The sequence below is a fragment of the Scyliorhinus torazame genome, chromosome 16, assembly GCF_047496885.1.
Source record: "Scyliorhinus torazame isolate Kashiwa2021f chromosome 16, sScyTor2.1, whole genome shotgun sequence".
NCBI classification, from domain to species: Eukaryota; Metazoa; Chordata; class Chondrichthyes; order Carcharhiniformes; family Scyliorhinidae; genus Scyliorhinus; species Scyliorhinus torazame.
Genome location: NC_092722.1, coordinates 109,468,037 through 109,490,747, shown reverse-complemented (window position 1 = coordinate 109,490,747; position 22,711 = coordinate 109,468,037). Strand labels below are relative to the sequence as shown.

The 22,711-nt window shown below is 45.4% G+C and overlaps 1 protein-coding gene across 2 annotated transcripts in view; it reads left to right on the top strand.

The window, feature by feature from the left end:
* arid5b (AT-rich interaction domain 5B) overlaps positions 1-22,711 on the top strand; it is a 180,449-nt gene that overhangs the window by 47,787 nt on the left and 109,951 nt on the right. For both annotated transcript variants that reach the window (XM_072478825.1, XM_072478826.1), the window contains one exon: positions 14,485-14,739. In XM_072478825.1, the coding sequence (XP_072334926.1) occupies positions 14,485-14,739 (255 nt within the window). The remainder of the gene's footprint in view (positions 1-14,484; positions 14,740-22,711) is intronic.

Below are 22,711 nucleotides of genomic sequence, written 5' to 3'. Positions count from 1 at the left end.
TTCAACGTGTTTATTGAACTATTAACACAGTTCTCAAATGAGTTCGACTCTCTGCTAATTTAACTGCAGTAACTCAGTCTAACTGAACCAGCTTGCTCTAAGCCACGTGCTGGGGTGTGATGCTGCTGATCAACCCTGTCTAACTCTCTTGATGTCTGTCTGTGGAAAGAGGCAGGGTGGGAGTGCCTCATCCCTTCATACCCCCTTGTGGTGATGCCACCTCTGAGTGTCCTGACTGCCCATTGGTTGTGTCCTATTCTGAGTGTTCATTGGTTGCATGTTTGCATATCATGACAGTTGTTTTTTCTCTCTTGTTGGTTCCCTCACCACTTGTAGAAGAGCCAGTCTAGCAGCTTTGTCTGTTAGGACCCGGCCAGCTACAGCAGTGGTCATGTGCTATGGGAATGAGCAGATAAACCCCCTTCCCTGTATTTCACTGGTTATATCAAAGGAGAGGAATAAACTTTCTTCTTAAGCATCTCTTAGGTTATAAATGATCAACAAAGCTTATCAAACAATGAATGGATAATTAAAGAGTAGAATTGGCACACTGTATAGATTTTCAGTAGTTACAGGTTTCTCTGTTGGAAGAAAAACAAAAGTTACATCTGCCCTGCTGAACACTGACAAGAACTCAATGTAGCTCATCTATCTGACAGTCCGTGAATGTAATCTTACACAGTGGACCGAGGGACTGAGGAGGACTGTACGAGTATGTTTGTCCTTATTATGATCCGTGTGCAGATGCAGTATAATTATCTGTCCCACTGTAACTCTGCTGTCTCACTCACTCTCCCATCACACTGATCTTTCTACCGTGCCATCTTCAGCTGGATGGGCTCGGTTGCAAGTTCCCCATGTTTAAAGGTGCATGCCGTCCTATGACTAGCACACAGGTGGTTTGGTTGCACAGGGCAAGGATGGTCTTCAGTCTGAGGCAGGAGGGCCCAGATCTGTGAGGGCTCCATCCAACAGCTTAGCCGAGGACTCCTGGGTCACATCAATTCAAGGAATCAGACCATTGAAAGACCGTCGAAGAAAAGCAGTGCTTGCGGCCCTTGACGGGGTGTCCAGCACTCAATTGGTTAATATTCTTGTTGCCTTTAATTGCTTTGGCTGACATTATGAGCCATGACAGAATCCCAAACATCCTGTATTTACTACAGATACCTTATCCAATGCAGGGAGAGTACCTCAGATCCGACTGCCCCAAAAACCCGCAGTGCCCAGAAACTGGACATATTTATAATGTTCCCTGCATCAATTTGAATTAATTAAAAATTTTAAAAACTTAGCTGGACAGTGGGCTGCTTTGACGCGATGTGACTCCAGGTGAGTTACTCTCCCCAACACCTTGACCCTTCCTGACCTAAACAGCCCAAGGCCCAGCCACACGACCCAGAATCCAGCAATATCCCAAATCCGGCACGGCCTTGGTCCTGAGGATGTCGGTTTTGAGGACCCGTAGCTGTAATCTTCTGGAGTGTTATTGGTAATCATAGGGATAGCCAAATAATTAAAGATTCTGCAAACGTGTTGTTCGCAGGGCTGCACAAAATTCATTTTTAAAGTTGTATTAAAGTTAAAATAGTGTTATGACATGTTTATAAATTACAGAAGCAGGGACGTTTCACTGAGCCTTTACAAAACTTTGATTAGGCCACAAGCAGAGTATTGTGTCCAGTTCTGGTCATTACATTTTAAGAAGGATGTGACGGTCCTTGAGGGAATGCAGAGGAGATTTACCCGAATGATTCTGGGAATGGGGGGTGGGAGGAAGATTTTAGTTACAAGGGCCTGTTGGAGAAGCTGGGCTGCGGGATTTTCCGTCGGCGGGATCCTCCACTTCGCCAACAGTGCATCCGCGGGTCTCCCGACGGTCAGCTGCGGAACGGAGGATCCCGCCCCTGGTGGGATTAAAAGCCCACGGTGTTAAGGGTAAGATCCTGGCACGGATAGAGGAGTGGCTGACTGGCAGAAGGCAGAGAGTGAGGATAAAGGGGTCTTTTTCAGGATGGCAGCCGGTGACTAGTGGTATGCCTCAGGGGTCTGTGCTTGGACCACAACTTTTGACAATATACATTAATGATTTGGAAGAAGGTACAGAAGGCACTGTTGCTAAGTTTGCAGATGATACAAAGATCTGTAGAGGGACAGGTAATATTGAGGAAGCAAGGGGGCTGCAGAAGGACTTGGACAAGCTAGGAGAGTGGGCAATGAAGTGGCAAATGAAATACAATGTGGAAAAGTGTGAGGTTATGCACTTTGGAAGGAGGAATCTAGGCATAGACTATTTTCTAAGTGGGGAAATGCTTCGGAAAGCAGAAGCACAAAGGGACTTGGGAATCCTTGTTCACGATTCTCTTAAGGTTAATGTGCAGGTTCAGTCAGCAGTTAAGAAGGCAAATGCAATGTTAGCATTCATGTCAAGAGGGCTAGAATACAAGACCAGGGATGTACTTCTGAGGCTGTATAAGGCTCTGGTCAGACCCCATTTGGAGTATTGTGAGTAGTTTTGGGCCCCATATCTAAGGAAGGATGTGTTGGCCTTGGAAAGGATCCAGAGGAGGTTCACAAGAATGATTCTTGGAATGAAGAACTTGTCACATGAGAAACGTTTGAGGACTCTGGGTCTGTACTCATTGGAGTTTAGAAGGATGAGGGGGATCTTATTGAAACGTACAAGATGCTGTGAGGCCTGGATAGAGTGGACGTGGAGAGGATGTTTCCACTTGTAGGAAAAACTAGAACCAGAGGACACCAGCTCAGATTAAACAGACGATCCCTTAAAACAGAGATGAGGCGGAATTCTTTTCAGCCAGAGAGTGGTGAATCTGTGGAACTCTTTGCCGCAGAAGGCTGTGGAGGCCAATTCACTGAGTGTCTTTAAGACAGAGATGGATAGGTTCTTGATTAATAAGGGGATCAGGGGTTATGGGGAAAAGGCAGGAGAATGGGGATGAGAAAATATCAGCCATGATTGAATGGCGGAGCAGACTCGATGGGCCAAGTGGCCTAATTGTGACCCTATGTCTTATGGTCTTTGAAGCAAAGGAGATTGAGAGGAGATTTGATGGAGGTGTACAAGATTATGATAGGTTAGGACAAAGCAGACAAAGAAAAGCCGTTCCCATTGGCTGATGGTATATGGACCAGTGAGGCACAGAAGTGTGTATATGTTAAGGGAGGAAGGGGAATCTTTTGTCTACGTGAGTGGAAACGCCCTGGAACCCGTTGCCACAGAAGCAAGAGCAGTGAACAATTTCTAAATGAATTTGGACAGACATTTGAGAGTGAACAAAACTTGAAAGACTATGGGGATTGAGCAGTGGAATGGGACTGACGGCATTGCCCCACAGTGAGAGCCAGCATGAAAACCATGGGCCAAATGGCCTCCTTCTGTACCGAGGATAACTCCATGAGTCGCAAGAAAATCTTTAAAGCACTGACTCCCATATATACACATGTCTTGCTGCTCACTCACAAATTGCACTCAAATTCTTATTTTATATTAATACAAGGTGTGGGTGGGGATAGGCAACAGTACATAAAACCTTAATTACACCTTGCATTATAAAAGGAACAAGAACACTGTTTGAAGCTCAAAGTTTTTATATATATCATCTGTAGCTGTACTTTTTTTTAAAGTTAGTGATCTCCCGGTGTCTTGTTATGACTCTTCCGCTTGCTTTGACTTTTTTAATAATGTTTCAGACTCTTCAGTGGCTCGATTCACTTCTGTAGCTTCTGAAGCAGATTGTAATTAGACCTCAAGTTGTTTATTGTTCAACTTCTAGAGAGAGGAAGAAAAGAAACTGGAATAAATTAGCCAGCTGATTTATATTGTTTTCAAACATTTTTGTAAGTTTTGTGGCAATAGTTGTTTTGAAAACAGAACAATTTTGTTTTCCATGTTACTCCATCTGTCAGTTGTATGTAATTTAAAAAATAGTTTGATGGATTAACATTAATAAGTTATTTCCCTCCATAGGACTTTTTGAAAGTATGCATTTGGACTAATCCTGGCACTGAAAATACTCAATTGTTGCCATAATAACCCAGAAATGATTTAGTAGGCTCTCGTCAAATTTAATAAGTTCATTTTCTAGCGATATGCTAGAAGCCATCCATCAATCTGACTTGTGGATTTGTTGCTTATTCTATCGGTTCCCACTGACAGTCACTCACCCCTGTAGCTGCTAAGTGGGATCTAGTTTGGAACATGATCATGTTGAGCAACAGGGAATGTGTCTTGTCTGCTTTTCTGAGGTGACTGATGTGGCATCTCAATTATTCAAATCCCCGCACCTCATCAGACCTGCTCAGAACTGTGTCAACAACAAATTGTGACTTCATTTTTTAAAAAGGCCCCTGAAAACCCATATTGCGATGGCATAGCGCCGCATTGGGGCTTCCATCACTGACTCCAGCCAACCTCTCTGATCGGGCTGGGGGCAGAGAGAGGCTCCTCCCGAGATGGATGCCGCACAGAGACTACTGACAAGCAAGCAAGGGTGGAGGTGGGGTAGGGTGAGTGTGATCTCCCCCCCACCCCCCCCCCAGCAAAACAGTTCTCTGTGAAAGGGGTGTGCTGCAAACCCCTGATTGGAGGCTAGGTTGGTTGGTTCATCTCCAGACTCTGCCTCTGTCCCAGATTTTCCCAGCGTACTTCAGCATACTTGGTGTGTGAATTGGAGGTGATGGTGTCTCTGTTAACGACATTTCTCAAATGAAGACATTTTGATATCTATTTTGCCTTCGTACTGCATTTCAATTACATTGTGAGTGAGCTCCCAATATGTTGGGATTAACATATTTTAATTTGCGCTGGCGAGGATTGTATCTATTTACTGGTCGAATAAAATGTTATCTTCAGGCCAAGAAACAAGTCCAGTTATATTTAACATTCCTAAAAGAATGGCGGCACAGTGGTTTGCTGTCTCACGGCGCCGAGGACCTGGGTTCGATCCCGGCTGTCTGTGTGGAGTTTGCACATTCTCCCTATGTTTTCAAAACAAAGCTTGTGGGCTTTATCCCCACAACCCAAAGATGTGCAGAGCAGGTGAACTGGCCACGCAAAATTGCCCCTTAATGGGAACAAAAATGAATTGGGTACTTCAAATTTATAATTTAAAAGGAAATCCCTAAAAGATCAAGGAATGTAACTGGTCACTGGATTTCTCACATGCTTCGTTTAATTTTCATAAGCAAGGTTTGATTCTAGATCTGCCTGGTGGCTTTGAAATACTTACTAAGACTACTAGTGCTTTTTAAAATGATGAGGGGTTTTGAGTGAGTGAATATGGAGAAACTGGGCGGGATTCTCCGATCCCCCCAGCCGTGTGTTTCCCGGTGGTGTGCCATTGGCTGGCGGTGGGATTCTCTACTCCCGCCGCTTATCAATGGGATTTCCCATTGTAGCTGTCCCATGCCACTGGGAAACCTGCGGGCGGAGGTGCGTTGCCAGCGGGAACTGGGAATCGCAATGGCTGGAGAATTCTGGCCACTCTATCTCCTCGCAAGATGGTTGATAACCAGAGAGTGAAGGTTTAAAGTAATTGACCTTTGTTGGCAAAAGAACCAAAGAGGAGTTGAGAAATTTGAATGTGGCAATTTTTGGTCAGGAATTCACTGACTGGAAGGATGGTGAATGTCCATTCAGTGATAACCTCCTAAAGGCAATTGAGTAAGAGGGAAAATTGTCGGGCTGTGGATAGCTTGATATAACTGGATGGTTCTTTGGAACAGGCCTGATGGGCTGAATGGCCTCTCGTGCTTCTATATGGAACTTACAATATAATGCACTCAGCGTTTAAAATTTACATGCCAGTTTATCACCTGTTGTCACTGTAGTGCGTGTTGCATGCAAAGTCTGAATTCTGGTCCCATATTGGGGAAATGGGGACAAATGAATCGCCGTGTTTCAGATGGGTATTGTTCTTGTGAGCAATGGGGGGAGGGGGTGTTAGTGGGTGTGAATGGATGCCCAGGGTAAGTTTACAGTGGATGCAGCTGTTCGAAGGAGAAACTGGACATTTACAGGAGGTTTGAGAAATGTAAGCGGCAGAGCGTTGTGTGAAGATAAGCAAGCTTTGGCTGAACAAAAGACCAAATAAACTTCACCAGCCTGCAGAATGATGCAAGGGTGCAGCCACGTGTAGGGTGTCCACACGAAGGACTACAGCATAATGGTATGTGCTGCACCCAGATATTGCAAGAATGTGGCCTGCGTTTGAGTTGAATGACTTGGCTCCCATTCTCCAGTGAAAACAGAAAGGCCAAAGCTGACCAGGCAATGAGCGACGGACGATAAACATGGCCAACATCCCAAGAGCAAGTTGGCAAGGGTCATGAAGAGAACTGTGATGAGAGAGGGGAATGCTTCGATCTTCTTGCTGAGCTACGCATTCCAATTTCTTGATAGTCATGTTGTGCTTTTGGCCAAGCCACATTGATGTTGCTGGAAACAATGGAAGCAATTGCAAAAACAAATCTCAGGACAGGTTCTCATGAAGTGACTGCACACGAGAACAAGTCTTGGCTATTCATTATCACCTGCAGATCGAGATGAGATTACTGTCACTGATCGCTCCGATGCATCCTTTATTGTATTTATTAACCTCAACACTACTGTTTCCATGTTAGCATGTCACATTCTTTCAGCTGCTGTTTTAAAACAGGGAACAATAAATGGGCTGGCATTGAAACTGCGCCAAGGGGAAATTTATGTGAGCACTTTTCGTGTATGCTGGTACTGCAAGCAGTCCTGTTTAAATCTATTGTGGAGCTACTCGTGAGGTCAGGATTTTGTTTTGGCAGGGGGTGTTTCAGGGAACATGTAGAATCTGCTGCAGTTCAAACATTCACGAAATGGCCATCTGCCAAAAAAGCAACTATTTATTTTAATCAATCTCTTTTTAAAGATTTTTTTTTTAACAAGAACACGGGGTTTGTGCTGGAATTGTGCTATTGTACATGTCAGAGTTAACCCTTAAACAGGTAGTAAAGCGTACAATGGTGGAATTTTGAGCCAATGTCGAACTGGCAATACTCCTGCGTTGTTCATGATTAGAGTGCAAGTGACTCATTTAACAAATAGATAAATTTAGAGTACCCAATTATTTTTTTTTTCAATTAAGGGGCAATTTAGCATGGCCAATTCACCGTACCCTGCACATCTTTGCGTTGTGGGAGTGAGACCCTTGCAGACACGGAGTGAATGTGCAAACTCTACACGGACAGTGACCCGGGGCCGGGATTGAACCCGGGTCCTCGGCGCGTGAGGCAGCAGTGTCGTCATGCCGCCCGTGACTCACCTTTTTAATGCTGGCAGTTTAATTGGATTCTTGTTTTGGTGTGAATAGGTACAGTGGGGATGTTATTGGTCGCGGACTTTATTTAACACACAATAGCACGATGGAGATTCAGCCACTCATCTTGCACCCGCTCTGAAACAGAGAATGAGGCAGGTTGTAAAGTGAGTTGGCCATTCAATATTTTCTTCGTATAAATTTAGAGCACCCAATTATTTTTTTCCAAATAAGGGGCAATTTAGCATGGCAGGGTGGGTGAATTGGCCACGCTAAATTTCCCCTTAACTGGAAAAGTATAATTGGGTGCTTTAAATGTATTAAAAAAATGAATGAATTTATTGGAAAATGGATTTAAAACTGTGATGTTACTTCAAAAGCTGTACTAAAGTTTTATATGACATTGGGGGGAGTCGTCGTCCGCCCCCCCCCCCCCCCCCGCCGTCCCCCGTCCCCCGCCCAATCCCTCCCCCACCCCTGACCCATCCTGCCCAGTTGCTCTCCCTATCAAACTAAGTCATCTGTCAGAACTGTTACTTGAACCGACAAGATGGTGACCATAGTCAACCTGCGAATGTGGCTCAGTGTCATTTTCTGTGGAGGTGATGATGCAATGATACATTTTATTTGTTAAAAGGTGCAATATGAATTTTATTCGTTGATATAATGCTGCATTTTAAGATGGTGGGTAGAATTTTAAGCAGTGGCAGAAATAAATTTGTGGTCCAGTCCAGTCTTGCCCAATATTGCCGAGATCGGAATGTTGCTATTTAATCTTCAAACAGTTCATTGTTACAAGTTGAGGAACTCAAAGTTCCATTTTGCTACTTGTGTTGTGCTTTCCCTGCTGATTGACTAAACTGTACAAATGTGAAGACATGATACTCATTTTACTCGAACCTTAACCTTGAGTAAAAACATGTTTAAATTATCAACAGTGCTCCACTTTCAAGGGAATGATAATGGGCAATAATTGGATGGTCATTATCCATCTGGGGTGATTCCAAGTTCTGTTCATTCTGTAGCCGTGGGTTGTTTTAACCTTTAATACAAGTCTGCAGAAAATCAAATGGGATGGGATTGGCTGTTCTGCGGACAGTGTAATGGGGCGATGCATAAATCGGACAACAATCCATACAATTCCTCTCTCAAACAGGTTAGGTTTAAACTCCCCACCCGCAATATGGAAGGTGGCCTCGCAAGGGGTAATTAAAATAATAATTTGGAGGAGGTCAAGCAGGCATGTTCATGGGATTGAAGGGGAAGCCCCACTGGGTGGCTCTTTGGTCATGGGGGTTGTGCTTACTGCTGGTGGCTCTCACATTGTGCTCTGGTAGATTCCCTGGGCCTGTCGCCAGGAGGTTGTCTCCATTGAGTTGGTGGCTGCCCCATGCAGCGGGAGGGTTCCGTTTTGCACCAGCGGGCCCTTTAAATCACCCCTAATTGGAGTCTTGAATCATAGAATTTACAGTGCAGAATGAGGCCATTCAGCCCATCGAGTCTGCACTGGCTTTTGGAAAGAGCACCGTACCCAAGTCAACACCTCCACCCTATCCCCATAATCCAGAAACCCCACCCAACACTAAGGGAAATTTTGGACACTAAGGGCAATTTATCATGGCCAATCCACCTAACCTGCACATCTTCGGACTGTGGGGTGAAACCGGAGCACCCGGAGGAAACCCACGAGTCTGCACGTTCTCCCCGTGTGTGCGTGAGTTTCCTCCGGGTGCTCCGGTTTCACCCCACAGTCCGAAGATGTGCAGGTTAGGTGGATTGGCCATGATAAATTGCCCTTAGTGTCCAAAATTTCCCTTAGTGTTGGGTGGGGTTTCTGGATTATGGGGATAGGGTGGAGGTGTTGACTTGGGTACGGCGCTCTTTCCAAGAGCCGGTCCAGACTCGATGGGCTGAATGGCCTCCTTCTGCACTGTAAATTATATGATTCTACACCCTTCTCCAAACCCATCAACCCTGGGACTGCAAAGAGGTGCTTCCAGACATCACCCCTGAATGTCCTAACTCTACTTTTACACTTCTGCCCTTCCCCCATGTCAGAAACCACATTAGTGACCTCTTTGACTAAGCTGTGCTTATTTTACAAGGAATCACTTTGGATTACTTGGGATATCTGTCATAATTTGTGTCCAATTGCAAATATTAATTCCTGAACTCTGGATGCGGAGCCAATTCCACTAACCTTCCACAAGCACACTGTGTGGGCCGAACTCGCGGATGTTTACTTGGTATTGTACGAAAGCAGCAATCGTACACTGAAAAGAAAACACTGTTTATTTAAGAAGAAAAAACCTTCAGAAGTACAAAGCACCATGAGCTTTGCAGCTATCCATTTAGAGAAAGGGACATACTGGCTTCATTCAGGGTGGGGTTGAAATTAAATCTTTTCCTGCAGGAACAGAATATTTGTCTTTGTTCTGGTAGATGCATCCACCATAAGTTCAGCTGGATATAGAACAGAAATGAGCAAACTCAACTGGTTAGCAGAATGGAGTTGCAGTCGTCCGTCAAAACCATCCGAAGGCTTAGGGTGATGTCTGATTAAGGGGAGAATTGGCAAAATCATGGAAGCATATAGAATGGTCAAATGGTTACAGGACAGAAGGAGGCCACTTGGCCCATTGATGCTGTGCCAGCTCTCTGCAAAGTAATTCACCAAATGCCACACTGCCACATTCACTCTGTCGCCCCACAAATCTTTCCTCATCAGAATTTTTAAAATTAATTTATGGGATATGGGCATCAGTCGCTGTTTTGTTATGCTCTTGTCGTAGCATAAGCTGCTTCCTTGATGTGCACTCTTGACAAAGGAAGGTTCAGACTTGGAGATAGCTTTAACACGTTTATTAAACTATTAACAATTCTCCTACTTGGATTCGACGCTACTGTTAATCCCTCTATAGCTACTCAGACTGACGAACCAGTCTGCTACAATCCACGTGGTGGGAGTGATGTTCAATCAACCCTGTGTCTGTACTCACTGAGTGTCTCCACTGGAAAGAGACTGAGCATGTGTGATGTGTCCTTTTATATGGGTTGGTGTAATGCCCCCCTGTGGTAGTGTCACCTCTGTGTGTATCGTGAATGCCCATTGGTCGTGTCTTATTGACCTATTGGTTGACTGTCTGTGTGTCATGTCTCTGGTGCTCCCTCTAGTGCCTAGCTGGTATAGTGTATGTACATTCACCCTTTGTGTACTTACAGTGATGTATATCACCACAGTGGCTAGACCAGCATTTATTGCCCTTCCCTAGTTCATAGAATCACAGATTACAATCATAGACTCCCGACAGTGAAGGAGAAGGTAATTCGACCCATCAAGTCGGCACCAACCATGAAAGAGCTTCCTAATTAGGCCCAATCCACATAATCTCACCTAATCTTTGGACAAGGGGCAATTTGGCATGGCTAATCCACCTAACCCGCACATCTTTGGACTGTGGGAGGAGACCAGAGCACCCGGAGGAAACCCACGCAGACACGGGGAGAACGTGCAATATCCAAGGTTGGAGTTGAACCCTGGTGCTGCGAGGCAGCAGTGCTAACCACTGTGCCACCATGCCACCCATAGTTGCCCGTGAGAATGTGGCGGTGAATTACCTTATTGAATCACTGCCCTTCATATGATGTAGGTACACCCACAGTGCTTTTAGGGATTTTGACCCCAAAACAGTGAAGGAATGAGATATATTTCCAAGTCAGGATGGTGAGTGACTTGGAGGGGACCTCCAGTTGGTGGGGTTCCCAGCTATCTGCTGCTTTTGTCCTTCTAGATGATAGAGGTTGTGGGTTTCGAAGGTGCAGCCTGAAGAAACTTGGTGAGTTGCTGCAGTGCATCTTGTAGATAGTACACACAGCCAGCACTGTTCATCGGTGGTGGAGGGAGTGAATGTTTGTGGAAGGGGTAGCAATCAAACGGACTACTTTGTCCTGGATGATGTCAAACATTTAAAAAAATAAATTTAGAATACCCAATTTCCAATTACGTGCCAATTTAGCGTGGCCAATCCACCTACCCTGCACATTTCTTTGGGTTGTGGGGGTGAGACCCACGCAGACACGGGGAGAATGTGCAAACTCCACACGGACAGTGACCCGGGATCGAACCCAGGTCCTCAGTGCCGGAGGCAGCAGCGCTAACCACTGCACCACCGTGCCACCCTGATGTCAAGCTTCCTTGAGTGTTGTTGGAGCTGCACTCATCCAAGCAAGTGGAGAGTATTTCGTCACACTCCTGAATTGTGCCTTGTAGGTGGTGGACAGGCTTTAGGAAGTCAGTAGGTGAGTGGCTCACCACAGGATTCCTAGTCTTTGACCTGCTCTGGTAGCCATATTATTTATATGTTCATCCAGTTCAATTTCTGGTCAATGGTGACTGCCAGGATGTTGATAGTGGGAGATTCAGCAATGGTAATGTCATTGAATGTCATGGGGATGATGGTTAGATCCTCTCTTGCTGGAGATATGCATTGCCTGGCACTTCTGTGGCACGAATGTAACTTGCCACTTGTCAGCCCAAGCCTGGATATTGTCCAGGTCTTGCTGTATTTGGACATGGATTGCTTCAGTGTCTGAGGAGTTGCAAGTGGTGCTGAACATTGTGCAGCCATTAGCAAACATCCCCGCTCCTGACCTTATGATGGAAGGGAGGTCATTGATGAAGCAGCTGAAGATGGTTGGGCCTAGGTTAATGATCAGACTCTCTTTTGAAGGACACAATTAAATCTGCCACCACCGCATTCTCAGGCAGTGCGTTCCACATCCTAGCCATTCACGGTACTAAAAACCTTCTTCCTCCTGTCACCATTGCTTCTTTTTGCCAGTCACCTTTAACCTGTGTCCTCTGGTTCTCCATCCTTCAACCAATGGGAACAGTTGTTCTCTATCTACTCTGTCCAGCCCCTTCATGATTTGAACACCTCAATCAAATTTCCTCTCAGCCCCTGATTACGACGTGTGATGAAGGGTAAAATCATTCCCCTGTTCTCTCACTCCAGCTCTGACTGGAACAGGTATTTATTTCTGTGAATATGAAAGGAATATGCTTTTTCAATACTGCATTCCCACTATTTACACTTACAGATTTTCAAGAAATACTCAAGCCAGGTTTTCTTAGGTTAAACAAAGAACAGAATAGGTTTATTGAACTATTTCCCAAATTAATAATCAAAAACACGAGGGCCAAAATTTTCTGGCCGTTCCTGCCGTTGGAATTTTTGGGTCCTGCTGACCGTGACCCCAACCCGCGGCAGATGGTGCAAATAATGGGAAAACACGTTGACAGGACCGAAAGATCCTGCTGCCGGCCAATGGCGGGCCACTTTAACCGCTGCAAAACACGCCGCGGGGGGAGGAAAATCCCGCCCTAGTAAATTTATATCATACACATTCCCTGGGTCTACACATGCACTTGTACTTAAAGTACTTTGCTGGCAGTATAGTCCAGGGAAATTCTATTAATCCCATGTCTGTTTTTGAACAGGTATTTTCATTTTGATGTCTGATCTCTTGAAACCTTTGCAAAGTTTCAGAACAGTGTAAAGCCAACAGGAGATGGGGGGGCTGAATTCTCCATCGCGGGTCCGCCCCGCTACCGCTGCTAGCGAGGACGGAGAATTTGGCGCTCAACCAAATTTCCCATGTATCATAGAATTTACAGTGCAGAAGGAGGCCATTCGGCCCATCGAGTCTGCACTGGCTCTTGGAAAGAGCACCCTACCCAAGGTCAACACCTCCACCCTATCCCCATAACCCAGTAACCCCACCCAACACTAAGGGCAATTTTGGACACTAAGGGCAATTTAGCATGGCCAATCCACCTAACCTGCACATCTTTGGACAGTGGGAGGAAACCGGAGCACCCGGAGGAAACCCACGCACACACGGGGAGGATGTGCAGACTCCGCACAGACAGTGACGCAAGCCGGAATCAAACCTGGGACCCTGGAGCTGTGAAGCAATTGTGCTATCCACAAGGCTACCGTGCTGCCCATCCAATGTTTTATCACGATCAAACTTTCCAAGAAAAATGATTATCAGTGCAGTTTGTGCTGATCAGCTGAAGAAGACTCTTCCTTATACTAAGTCCACTTAATTGACAAATCAAGTTACCAGCCTCTCTGACCAATTATTCATTGTACAGACGTAACTGTTCGTGTCAACTTCCATCCACAGATCTTTGCGTAGCTTTAGCAGGCATTGCTTTGGATCAGAGGAGTGGGCTCTGGTCAATTTTGCCCTTCTGTACCTTTGAACTGCAATGTGCCATAGCTGAATTTATTTAACTCCATGCAGACCAGATCTCTGTACAACCTCAAACCACATGTGTTTTCCCCACCGTAGCATCAGGAGGTGGAGCAGTGTCCTAAATTACATCTGCGTGTCAGAATTGGAGCAGAATCCTCGAACATTTCCCTGATAGACTCTCTTAAATTCAGTATCCTGCAGTTTCTACTCCCAGGTCGCTTTTGAAGTAATCACAGTCCATCAAATTATGCAACAGTATTGTATTAATTATAGCTTAGTTGGTGCTTGCTAGCAAGCCTGTGAATGTAGCAACTATAGAAAATGCTCTTGAGCCCATAATATTTTGTAGTATAGATATATTGTTGTACATATGTCATTAGTCTAGGTGTGGTGTCAGTCAACCTGAGTTAATGCAGGATAATGAGGCCATTAGCCATTATTGTGCTATTTCCTGTTTAGGTTGCCATAGGCCAGTATAAAGCAAAACACTCTTAAAATCTTGTTTCAAACACATGTTTGTTGTCATTAATGATATGTGTTCTTTCAAATAAATATTTAAACAGTCGAGTGAGCTTCCATCTTCCCCGAAGCCTCACGATGGGGCTTATTATTATATTCATGTGTCAATTTTTAACGCATTGTGTTTCGGTGATTCATATTAATGAACCTTCAAAGCTGTTTCTTGCACCATGCCATAAGTAGAAGGTGCTATTTCCCTTGCTACATTAGGATGATAATGAGAATAAATATATTTTAATATCACCGATGGTGTCCTGTTTTCCAGTGATTAGAAACAAATTCATTTTTTTGTGAGACTAGGGCAGCCGTCGCGCACAGCGGCAGGCCAGGTCTTTGTTCCGCGTAATTAATGTTCTCTGCCCACACGTGTAACGCACGTGTTTCTCCGCAGGTGCCGATGACGCTGATGATGACTGTGATAACGTTGATGACACCAAGATCATTGTCCTCAGTTACCCACAGTACTGCCGCTATCGGACCATGCTAAAGAGGATCCAAAACCGATCATCTTCCTGGCTGGTCGACCAGTTTGTGATGGCATTGGGTGGCATTGCCATACTAAACGAAAGCACCCGGATTCTGTACTGCCGCGACACATTTGACCACCCGACTCTGATTGAAAACGAGAGCGTCTGCGATGAGTTTGGTAAGTTTGTTCACTCACGTTGTAAGCTCAGCAGTGTGGTTAAAAGAGAGGACATTGTAAAAGTTTGGAATTCCAGCTAATAGAATGCCGAACTCTTTAAGCAGACTTTAAGGATACCAAAATATGTTGCTATCCACAGACTATACCAATGTTTACAATACTAATCAGTGAAGGAATCTAAAAGGACCATTGCTTTCTTGTTGTCGCTTCCATTAGATTTTCCTGTTAAATTCTTCAGCAATTGAGTTGGGCATTGTTGTAGAAGAGGTTGCTTGTATTATCAAGCTGTGCTGTTTGGGAAATGGCCTGAAAATAGGAGCAAATATGTGCTACTAGAATCAAATTGTTAGTTGAAAAACAAAAAAAGTTTGAATTATTTTCTGGTTCAAAATGTTTTGTGATTGAACATTGAACAAAAGCTGGCAAGAATGGCGGGTCCATTGAAGTTACAACTGTATCGCTGCAGCCTGGTTTTGCTTTGTTCTGATGTTCGGTGATAGACTGTGAATGCAGCCTGAATCCAGCCCAACCTGACACTGAGACAGAGTGAAGTGAGACTTGTTTCAGCTCAGTTTGCCCTACACAAGTTTAGAATTAGTGTGAATACGAGAGCACCTCACACCCACAATTAACTTGTCCTGTAAATCTAGCGTAAAGGTTACAGGGTTGAAAACCCCTCTCTCCCTCTCTCTATATATTACATTTAAAAAGCTTCATATAACCAACAAGCCAAGCCAATGGTGGTTTGCTGTAAGCCAAGCCGATACCTGAGACTCTTTCTTGCATTATCATTTGGAAAAGTTGTAATATGTACAATAGACGGAAATGTATGGTTGATTGTTGAAAATGCATATTTGGGTCAACAAACTTCTGTGGGCGGGATTCTCCGTCCCAGCAGCGGGCCAATGTGGGCACCCCCACACCATCAGGAAATTTGCGGGCATGAGTGCGCTGCTAATGAAACGGAGGATCCCACCGACGGAGAATCCAGCCCTTTAACTTTCCTGTGCAGAAATCAATTAGTAAAAAATAAGTTCCCAAACTATATTTGGAATATCAAAGGAGGACAGCCTGAGGTGCTGAATATTTGTAACACTCAGTAGGCATTTGAAAACTTGGGCGTGTACAATGCTTTTTATTACATTTAGTTCACCCCCTTCCCCCACCTCCCCCAGCAACTGTTGGTATTTATTTAGCATCTGTTAATGCAGTAAAACGTAGCAAAGAGCTTCTCAGGAACATAAGTGGACACAAATTGGCACTAAGCCAAAGAAGGAACCATTGAATCAGATGATCAAAAGCTCAGTCAAAGAGGTAGGGTTTTAAGGAGCACCGTTGAGAGGTGGAGAGGTTTGGAGAGAAAATTCCAGAGCTTCGTTAGGACCAAGGAAAGTGAAGGTATGGCTGCCAATAATGAAGAAAAGGAAAATAGGGCCATGGGTTTGGAGGGTTGAATTAGAGGGTGGTGATGGAAAAGAGGAACACTCCAACTGCGAATTAGCCTGTCCTGCTTTCCAACCTGGACATCAGGCACAAAGTAACCAAATTCTTGGATTAGCCCGAAGCTTTCTTCGTTTAAAGGAGAAACTGTCCCAATCATTTCAGTATTACCATGGTGACGTGCTGGTGAACCATTTTACCTAAGAGGCAGAAAGGATGGGACGAGCAGGCGTTCTGCTTTACTTAAATGGAGGAAGCTGGTCAGATCTAATTTGGAGATTACAGCATTTTACAGCTTTTATAGCACCAAAGTAAACATGATATCAGTCTTGAGAAGGGCTGGGTTGTTGATGTAGAGCAGGTATTTTTTGCTGAAAAGTCACATTTTGTTGGACTGGCGCCAGCAACGAGTAAAACTGACAAAATGAAGTTGGCAATATTGGCTGTGTTTCCGTTATTTGGAAATATTAACCTTGAACTGTTGTACTCTGGAATTCTCCCTTGCTGCAGCTGCCATTAGCTTATCAAATTACTCTGTTTCTGTGCAGATTGTTATCGGCCAATGTAACTCCAAATTCAAACTGGCTTATTTTTCTCCACTTGAATTTTTGTTCATGGCAAGTTTAAAAAAATATAAAACATAAAAGCATCGAGTTAGCTGTCCATTCTGGGCAGACTGAGTGGAAAAATACACAATGGGCTGACTCATTTGTTCAGATAATGTGTTTATGACCATATTATACAAATAACCATTGGTAGAATTATTAACGTCAATTAAAATGGTACAGTATTCAAAGTATGTCTAATTTCCAGTGGGTAATTAATAGGTTTAATAAGCTACTCTACTTTAATAGATGTGTGATTCTCTATATGTGTATATATAGTAAATGGAATTTTCCTAACTCTGCTGGATTCCTTTCTAATGTAGTAATCGCATAACATGATGAGTGTTGTTTTGCATTACACCGACATTGTAAAATATTCGCAAATCCTGGCACTGTGCCAAAAACACTTCAGTGCAGTAATGTAAAATTGCATTCACAGTATACATTATAGGAATAATAGATAAATAACAGGGCACCAGTTGACGTCCGTAACCTGACCTCGGGCATGGTTGGCTAATTGTTAACGTCCCAATCTTCATTCTTGTAGCTTACAATGTCACATGGTTTCCACATTTATTTTCCAGTCTTATAACTTGCACTCAAGCGCCCATTAATATCTATCTGTCCATCTGTCTATTTCGGTATCTAACTACATTTATCTATCTACTGTACTGAAACGGGTACACTGTTACACCAACATTACACGCCAGATGTCGCACTCCACGTCAAATGCTCGGCATCACACGATTTACCGGTGGAAATTTACCCTTTTAAAAAAGCCAGTTAGTGCTGAGTGCTTCTTTTGTTTTCATAAATTTAGAGTACCCAATTCCAATTAAGGGGCAATTTAGCGTGGCCAATTCACCTACCCTGCACACCTTTTTGGGTTGTGGGGGTGAGACTCACGCAGAAATGGGGATAATGCTCAGTGCTCCTGACTACAATTAAATACGGAGCATTTGACAGTTTGCATCAAGCAACAATGAAACCCTGACTTCAGTTTGAGTTTATTTCATAAGATTTTGGGCACGATCGAACCACAATCGTTCTAAGTGTGGTAACGAGCGGGAATCCCTGGATGTTTCCCGGCGAGGCCGTCACCGGCCTCTAATGTTAATTAGGGCACTTAACAATGCCCCACGGGCTTTACACTGCAAATGATTGTCCCACCAACTGACCCGAGTCATTGTCCGTGTGGGGTTTGCACATTCTCCCTGTGTTTGTGAGCGTCTCACCCCCACAAGGTGGAGGTAGGTGAACTGGCCACGCTAAATTGCCCCTTAATTGGAAAAATGTAAAATATATATATAAATAAAATCAAACCTCTTTTAAGCACAAGTATAATTAAAGAGATAAGGAATGAGTGACAGTTATACAATGAGGATGGACTAGAGGATGGGCTACCGGGCAGCACTGCAGCACAAGTGGGTAGCACTGTGGCTTCACAGCGCCAGGGTCCCAGGTTCGATTCCCCGCTGGGTCATTGTCTGTGCGGAGTCTGCACATTCTCCCCGTGTCTGCGTGGGTTTCTTCCGGGTGCTCCGGTTTCCTCCCACAGTCTAAAGACGTGCAGGTTAGGCGGATTGGCCATGCTAAATTGCCCTTAGTGTCCAAAAAGGTTAGGAGGAGTTATTGGGTTACAGGGATAGGGGGAAGTGAGAGCTTAAGTGGATCGGTGCAGACTTGATGGGCCAAATGGCCTCCTTCAGCACAGTATGTTCTATGTTCGAGATGAAATTGATTGGAATGAAAAAATACAAGTTACCATGGTACAACAGCACCTTCTATACCATCTAGAAGGACAAGGAGGCATAGAAACACCACCACTTGCAAGGTCCCCTCCAAGTCACTCACCATCCTGACTTGGAAATATATTGGCCGCTCCTTCACTGTCACTGGGTCAAAATCCTGGAATTCCCTCCCTCACAGCACTGTGGGTGTACCTGCGCCACATGGACTGCAGCAGTTCAAGACAGCAGCTCATCACCACCTTCTCGAGGGCAGTTAGGCATGGGCAATAAATGTTAACCTAGCCAGGGACGCTCACATCCCAAGAATGCATCATAAAAAAAACACAAATTCCCAAATCGACTCCTGTTGATTGTTTGTCTCTCTCTGCCTTTCATTCCACTTCAGGAAATTTGCCTTCAAGGTAATTTAATCAAATAAGCCTCTTGGTTTCAAAAATGAACGCTACAGCTATTGAAACCTGAGCACACTCCGTATTTAGAATCCAGTAGAAATGTTCATGCTCCAATGTGTTTCCTTCATGTTTCTTGTGTGTAAGGGCAGTATGGAGGCGCAGTGGTTAGCATTGCTGCTTCATGGCGCCGAGGTCCCAGGTCCGATCCCGGCTCTGGGTCACTGTCCGTGTGGAGTTTGCACATTCTCTCCGTGTTTGCGTGGATTTCGCCCCCGCAGCACAAAAACAAAGATGTGCAGGGTAGGTGGATTGGCAATGCTAAATTGCCCCTTAATTGGAAAAAAAAATTAATTGGGTACTCTGAATTTTTTTTTTAATGTTTCTTGTGTGTAGAGCCTGGAATGACAGTACAACTGTGACAGTTAATGGTGAAAGCCCGGCACTGACTAAATAACCAGGACATCCCCCCGGAAACACCTAATTGCTTCAGGTGGAAAGGAGTGGTTGGTGGAGGGAGTGACACCTGGGCAAAGGGAGTGTCCTTGTTAGGGGGAGTGCATCCTGAGGAAAGAGAGTGGGACTCCTGGTGGAGGGAGTGCCTCCTGAGGAAGGGATTGGGACTCCACCAGGAAGCGAATGAGATTATCCTTGAAATAGTCAATGTACCTGCAAATTGTGACAGCGGAGAAAGTACAGGAACTGAGCTCTGACGATGTTAAATTGATCGAACTGTTGAGAAACATTTACCCCCCCAAACCCCAGTGTTTACACTGTGCCCCCTCAGTGTTTACACTGTGCCCCCTCAGTGTTTACACTGTGCCCCCTCAATGTTTACACTGTGCCCCCTCAGTGTTTACACTGTGCCCCTCAGTGTTCACACTGTGTCCCCTCAATGTTTACACTGTGCCCCTCCTCAGAGTTTACACTGTGCCCCCTCAGTGTTTACACTGTGCCCCCTCAGTGTTTACACTGTGCCCCCTCAGTGTTTACACTGTGCCCCCTCAGTGTTTACACTGTGCCCCCTCAATGTTTACACTGTGCCCCCTCAGTGTTTACACTGTGCCCCTCAGTGTTTACACTGTGTCCCCTCAATGTTTACACTGTGCCCCTCCTCAGAGTTTACACTGTGCCCCCTCAGTGTTTACACTGTGCCCCCTCAATGTTTACACTGTGCCCCCTCAGTGTTTACACTGTGCCCCTCAGTGTTTACACTGAGTCCCTTCAATGTTTACACTGTGCCCCTCCTCAGTATTTACACTGTGCCCCCTCAGTGTTTACACTGTGCCCCCTCAGTGTTTACACTGTGCCCCCTCAATGTTTACACTGTGCCCCCTCAGTGTTTACACTGTGCCCCCTCAGTGTTTACACTGTGCCCCCTCAATGTTTACACTGTGCCCCTTCAGTGTTTACACTGTGTCCCCTCAATGTTTACACTGTGCCCCCCTCAGTGTTTACACTGTGCCCCCTCAATGTTTACACTGTGCCACTCAGTGTTTACACTGTGTCCCCTCAATGTTTACACTGTGCCCCTCCTCAGTGTTTACACTGTGCCCCCTCAGTGTTTACACTGTGCCCCCTCAGTGTTTACACTGTGCCCCCTCAATGTTTACACTGTGCCCCCTCAGTGTTTACACTGTGCCCCTCAGTGTTTACACTGTGTCCCTTCAATGTTTACACTGTGCCCCTCCTCAGTGTTTACACTGTGCCCCCTCAGTGTTTACACTGTGCCCCCTCAGTGTTTACACTGTGCCCCCTCAATGTTTACACTGTGCCCCCTCAGTGTTTACACTGTGCCACTCAGTGTTTACACTGTGTCCCCTCAATGTTTACACTGTGCCCCTCCTCAGTGTTTACACTGTGCCCCCTCAGTGTTTACACTGTGCCCCCTCAATGTTTACACTGTGCCCCCTCAATGTTTACACTGTGCCCCTCCTCAGTGTTTACACTGTGCCCCCTCAGTGTTTACACTGTGCCCCCTCAATGTTTACACTGTGCCCCTTCAGTGTTTACACTGTGCCCCCTCAGTGTTTACACTGTGCCCCTCCTCAGTGTTTACAATGTGCCCCTCAGTGTTTACACTGTGCCCCCTCAATGTTTACACTGCGCCCCTCACTGTTTACACTGTGCCCCCCGAGTGTTTACACTGTGCCCCCCTCAATATTTACACTGTGCCCCCTCAATGTTTACACTGTGCCCCTCAATGTTTACACTGTGCCCCTCAATGTTTACACTGTGCCCCTCAGTGTTTACACTGTGCCCCTCAATGTTTACACTGTACCCCTCAGTGTTTACACCGTGGCCCCTCAGTGTTTATACTGTGACCCCTCAGTGTTTACACTGTGCCTCCTCAATGTTTACACTGTGACCCCTCAATGTTTACACTGTGATCTCTCAGTGTTTACGCTGTACCCCCTCAGTGTTTACACTGTGCCCCTCAGTGTTTACACTGTGCCCCTCAGTGTTTACACTGTGGTCCCTCAGTGTTTACACTGTGCCCCCTCAGTGTTTACACTGTGATCCCTCGGTGTTTACACTGTGACCCCTCAGGGTTTACACTGTGCCCCTCAGGGTTTACACTGTGCCCCTCAATGTTTACACTGTGCCCCTCAGTGTTTACACTGTGCCCCCTCAGTGTTTACACTGTGTCCCTCAGTGTATACACTGTGCCCCTCAGTGTTTACACTGTGCCTCCTCAGTGTTTACACTGTGTCCCTCAGTGTTTACACTGTGCCCCTCAGTGTTTACACAGTGATCCCTCAGTGTTTACACTGTGCCCGTCAGTGTTTACACTGTGCCCCCTCAATGTTTACACTGACCCCTCAGTGTTTACACTGTGACCCCTCAATGTTTACACTGTGCCCCTCAGTGTTTATACTGTGATCCCTCAGTGTTTACGCTGTGCCCCCTCAGTGTTTACGCTGTGATCCCTCAGTGTTTACACTGTGCCCCCTCAGTGTTTACACTGTGCCCCCCTCAGTGTTTACACTGTGCCCCCTCAATGTTTACACTGTGACCCCTCAATGTTTACACTACGCCCCTCAGTGTTTACACTGTGCCCCTCAATGTTTACACTGTACTCCCTCAGTGTTTACACTGTGCCCCCTCAGTGTTTACACTATGCCCCCCTCAGTGTTTACACTGTGCCCCCTCAATGTTTACACTGTGACCCCTCAATGTTTACACTGCGCCCCTCAGTGTTTACACTGTGCCCCTCAGTGTTTACACTGTGATCCCTCAGTGTTTACACTGCGCCCCTCAGTGTTTACACTGTGACCCCTCCGTGTTTACTCTGTGCCCCCTCAGTGTTTACACTGTGTCCCTCAGTGTTTACACTGTGCCCCTCAGTGTTTACACAGTGCCTCCTCAGTGTTTACACTGTGTCCCTCAGTGTTTACACTGTGTCCCTCAGTGTTTACACTGTGCCCCCTCAGTGTTTACACTGTGCCCCCTCAATGTTTATATTGCGCCCCTCAGTGTTTACACTGTGACCCCTCAGTGTTTACACTGTGCCCCTCAGTGTTTACACAGTGATCCCTCAGTGTTTACACAGTGCCCCTCAGTGTTTACACTGTGATCCCTCAGTGTTTACACTGTACCCGTCAGTGTTTACACTATGCCCCCTCAATGTTTACACTGACCCCTCAGTGTTTACACTGTGACCCCTCAATGTTTACACTGTGATCCCTTAGTGTATATGCTGTGCCCCCTCAGTGTATACACTGTGATCTCTCAGTGTTTACACTGTGCCCCCTCAGTGTTTACACTGTGCCCCCCTCAGTGTTTA